Genomic DNA, 4,953 nt, shown 5'->3' with positions numbered 1-4,953 from the left:
ACACACACACACACACGCACACACACACACACAGTCAGATCCTGCTCTCGCTGTGTGCAAACGTTTGACTTTCTTCTTGAACACAGAAACATCCAGATGTGCGTCCAGGCGATTCTCTGTTGTCGTTGTTCAAAAGACGCGTGGGCTGAGCAGCCGCTGCTGTTGCCACGGCAACCCGAGACACGAGCTGCCTTATGAAGCACGACGTAAGAAACAGTTAAAAGTTTTATTTCTGGGCTTCAGTTTGATGTAAAAATACAGACACACAACATCTGGAAATGACAACAGTCCAGCTGTGTGAGCGCGTTAATCCATCACCCTGGAAACACCTGCGTCCAATCAGAAAGAGCCAGAAGCTCAGGTTTCAGGTACACAGGTGTGTTTGTGTGACCAGGCTTTGCTCAGCGGCCCGGCGAGCGTTGTGACATCAGCAGGAACTCTGCTGTACCTCCAGCAGTTCTCTGATGTCACGGCGAGCGGCACAGGACGGCGTCCCCGCTGCTGCTGTCACACCTCCTGTAGCAAACAGTGATGATACCTGTAGCAGAGACATCAGTGTGAGTGCTGCTGTCCTCTGATGTCCTCTGATGTCCTCTGATGTCCTCTGATGTCCTCTGATGTCCTCTGATGTCCTCTGATGTCCTCTGATGTCCTCTGATGTCCTCTGATGTCCTCTGATGTCCTCTGATGTCCTCTGATGTCCTCTGATGTCCTCTGATGTCCTCTGTCTCTGGACTTCATACGAGGGCTTTGTGGTCTGTCACGTTTGTTGCTATGACGACTCAGTTTCCCTCTGGGGTTAGTAAAGTGTCCGTGATTCAGAGTCCAGCCCAGATGATGATGATGATGATGATGATGCCTGCGGCTGCTGCACTCTCACATTACATCAGGTCCTAATCATTAATCAGACTGATATTAAAAACAAAGCGACGTGCTTCGTGTCTCAGTGATGACTCGATCCCCGAGACCGCCGTCACCCTGCGCGACCCCCGACTGATGACCTGACGACGATCAGGCGGACGGCGGGAGCTGACCTCGGTGTTTATGGACGAGATTTTTCTCGCCCGTGTTTTTGTTGAGCCTCGGGCTTCTTCAGCTGTAGCTTTGACAGCACGAGCGAGCAAACGTTTAAATATCAAACTTTGCTGGTTTTCAGATTCTCGCTTCCTTCCAGCGTTCCTCGGTCGCTGCGGCGTCTGAAGCTGCGCGTGGGCTGATGGGATGCGTGTAGACGAGCTGCTGGGACATCACATTAATGGTTTTTGTTGTAAAGGCGGCTGAGCGGCCCGAGGCGAGAACGCCGCTCCGACGTTCCCGCTGTGCTCTCGGAGCGCCACACTGCATGTTAATTTGTTGCTGTCAGAGTTTTCCTTCAGGCTGACGTGGACGCCAATCACAGAGATCCGTGTAATGATGTCACCGAGCCCAACCTCCAACCACAAACAACCCGAGACAAACAAGAACAAAGATTGTTTCTGACCTCCGTCACTGCTCGCCGCTCGCTCTGAGGCGACGATGATGGAGGACAGTAACTGTCAGAAGTGTTTATGTGAGGCTTGGCTGCAGTTTCACGGCCTCACAGCTCGATCTCTGTGAAGGCTGAGGTCAGAGGTCAGTCTAGCTGTGAAGGCTGAGGTCAGAGGTCAGTCTAGCTGTGGACGTGTCACTAAACTTCCTGTTTTGTTCAGTCAGACCTGAAACGGGTCAAAGGTCACTGAGCTCAGACAGAGAGCAGGGTTTGACCCTCTTTAATATACAGTCTGTTCGCTGACAGGTGAGTCTCTGTGTTTTCAGGTCTGCAGTCCAGTGATGCTGAGGACAGACTGTGTGCTTTCACCAGTAACCCCCAGGGGGTGGAGCCTGTTCCTGCCAATGAGCAGCCAGGAGTGGTGCTGGAGAACGGCACGATCCGCTGCAGCCACGGCTCCCGCTGCTATGGATTGTGGGAAAAAAAAGCAGATGGAGAAATGCACCTGCTGACCCAAGGTGAGCTCATCGGGTTTGTTACTTCCTGACCTTTGACCTCTGTTGCGTTCTTCTTCTACTGTGTCTGGTTACAGTTTGGCCTTGGTTTGCTTTCAGGCTGTTGGACTCACCTGCACGAGTGTCAAGCCGACCGCTGTATCCTGGTAACAGAGAAGCCGTCCTCCACGCAGAAAGGCAGCTATCGCTTCTGCTGCTGCAGCCACGACCTCTGCAATGCCAACTACACAGAGGCCCCGCCCACCGCCGACACTCCCGCTCTGAAACCAATGAGGACGGACGGCCGGGCGGAACAGACAGGTGAGAAGCACTGACACCAATCAGTGGTCCCCGCTCCATAATAACTCATCATGTGACCCAGCAGTGTAACCGTTAGCAACGCCTGCACTGAGCAGCTGCAAGAAGAGACAAAAGATAAAGCTTCTATTTATTCTATTTCACTATGACGCTGCTGTTTGTTGGAGGCTAACTTCCTGTTAGCCATCATTAGCATCATCATTAGCACCAAACGCCCTGTGAGACAGAGCACACGCCGTTCTGTTTTAGAAAACACTTTCCTCGCTCTGCTTCGTTCACCAGGACGTGTCGAGGAACAGCAGCTGTATGTAAAACTTAGAGATGGACCGATCCCATATACAGTATCGGTCCCGACCTAAATTACTGGATATCGGGAGAAATTAAAAATGTAACCCGATCCATCCATCCACCGATTTACTCAGGAACAAATTCAACACTGAAAAAAGACAAACAGTTATCTGAGTGACTTAGATAACTAGCCAAAGACCGGGGGGGGGTTGAAAGCGATGTGCCGGGAGTCCGCTGTTCTCGCCGGCTCAGATATTTTACACATTCTCGCCTGAAAATATGTTAAAAGTTTGATTTTTCAACCCAGGAAGATTAATAACTGTAATATTAAAACTAAGTAGCTGCCGCCATTGTTGGAAACTGGAATTGGCTGGGCCGCGCTATGAATTCTGGGATATGGTTTTTCAATTTTGTTTTCCGGGTGGAAAATTGGGAGAAATTCAGGAGAATGGCTCTGGGAGATTTTCGGGAGGTGCACTGAAATTCTGGATCCTTCCTGGAAAAATCAAGAGGGTTCCTGTATGCATACAGCTGCTGGTCATGATGGTTTGAATATGTGGTGAGAGGAAACATGCAGATGAAGTTCTGAACTGTTTCTGAGAGACAAATAACACCAGGATCCTTTCTGTGTAGCTGACAGCTGGTAGCTGTGCAGGGGTGGGTCTCGATTTTCTGTCCCAGCTTTGATCCTGATGAAGACGAGTCTCATGAAAACGTGTTTGCATTTATTTGCACTGCTTTAAACTCTGGATGTCTATGCCAAATATCCAAATGTATGATATCGGTATCGGACATAAAAAGTGGTCTGGTGCCATCTCTGGTGAAAATGTCTGTAGTTCCCAAACACTGGATACAAGTTTAGACGGTCTGAGTGAAAGTTGAACTTGAGTGACGCCTCAAGGTGTGTTTTATAGTAAGGTAGACCCTACAGTAACACACTTAATGATTTAATGAGCCACAGCTTTCTGTCCTCTTGGTTGCTGGTGCGGTGGACGAGCGTCACTGACAGCTGGTCTGAGGTCTGATCTGTATGAGCCCCTCAGTCTGACCTGCAGACCGGTCCCTCTTTGTCAAACTGACCTCAGAGCGCAGGTTACACAGAGCAGCGCAGGTCCTCACAAAGACAGAAGTACAAACATGTGTGTCGCACTGATGTGATGATGACATCATAACCCCTCAGATCACCGGCTGAAGCCAGAGGTGACGGTGCTCATCGCCCTGGTAACCATCGCCATAGCAGCCATCCTCATTGTGGCGCTGTTCCTGGGATACCGCATAATAAAACGTACGTACCCACACACACACATGTATATACACACCTACACACACATGTATATACACACCTACACACACACACATGTATATACACACCTACACACACATGTATATACACACCTACACACACATGTATATACACACCCACACACACACATGTATATACACACCTACACACACACGTATATACACACCTACACACACATGTATATACACACCTACACACACACATATATACACACCTACACACACACACGTATATACACACCTACACACACTTGTATATACACACCTACACACACACATGCACACAGTTTAGTGTTTTGTGAAGAAACAAATGAGGAAGTCATGTGATGAGTTTTTCAGATTAAAGCAGGATCGATGGATCTGCATGAAAACGTTAGCGGAGCTGCTCACAGGCTCACAGCTGGATCTGAAACACACTGAAGGAAGAGACGATGCGACACGACGTTTCTCAGCAAACCTCACACAGTGAGGGTCAGACACTCTGAGAGGTCCGAACTTAAGTTCTTATGACGTGTGGAGGGAATTTTCCAGCTGGCCGGAGGTTTGTCGTCTTGGAGTAATCTCTAGAGCACAATAGCCTGAACATCCTGTGCTCTTTTTAAACAGTCGCTGTAAACAGGAAGTGCCTTCTGAGCGATCAGCTGATTTGTTTTAGTGTGTGGAGGTCTGAAGTCCTCGGGAGGTGGCGCTGGCTCACAACTGTGGTTTTTGTAATCAAAGGAAACTCGCCCATCTGACGACCTCCGACATTACACGTGAAATTAGTCGCGTGATATGAGCTGCAGTGACATCTGTGCTTTGATTTTGACACTAATTATAACAAATACATAAAAATCAATGTTAACTCACTTCTGACCAGGCTGCTGTCCGGCAGCCATGTTGGTCCTCGCCAGACTGAGGTCATGTGATCAGCTGTGTGTGTTTGTGCAGGGAAGCAGAAACACAGTCTGTCTGCTGTGGATGTGTTGGAGGCGGCGAACGCAGAGTCCTCCATCGACCTCGACAACCTGAAACTGCTGGAGGTACACACACACACACACAGACACACAGACACACACACAGACACACACACACACACACACA

General features: G+C 49.2%; 1 protein-coding gene across 1 annotated transcript in view; it reads left to right on the top strand.

Annotated features, from left to right (window-relative positions):
• LOC102208306 (bone morphogenetic protein receptor type-2-like) overlaps window positions 1–4,953 on the top strand; it is a 31,765-nt gene that overhangs the window by 6,078 nt on the left and 20,734 nt on the right. The window contains exons 3-6 of the mRNA XM_005750327.1: window positions 1,795–1,986; window positions 2,083–2,283; window positions 3,749–3,853; window positions 4,801–4,892. Coding sequence (XP_005750384.1) covers window positions 1,795–1,986; window positions 2,083–2,283; window positions 3,749–3,853; window positions 4,801–4,892 — 590 coding nt within the window. The remainder of the gene's footprint in view (window positions 1–1,794; window positions 1,987–2,082; window positions 2,284–3,748; window positions 3,854–4,800; window positions 4,893–4,953) is intronic.

The sequence above is a fragment of the Pundamilia nyererei genome, unplaced genomic scaffold, assembly GCF_000239375.1.
Source record: "Pundamilia nyererei isolate P.nyererei 1_Seehausen unplaced genomic scaffold, PunNye1.0 scaffold00269, whole genome shotgun sequence".
Taxonomy (NCBI): Eukaryota; Metazoa; Chordata; class Actinopteri; order Cichliformes; family Cichlidae; genus Pundamilia; species Pundamilia nyererei.
The sequence above is the reverse complement of the archived record's forward strand: the minus strand, read 5'-3'. Positions and strand labels throughout refer to the sequence as shown.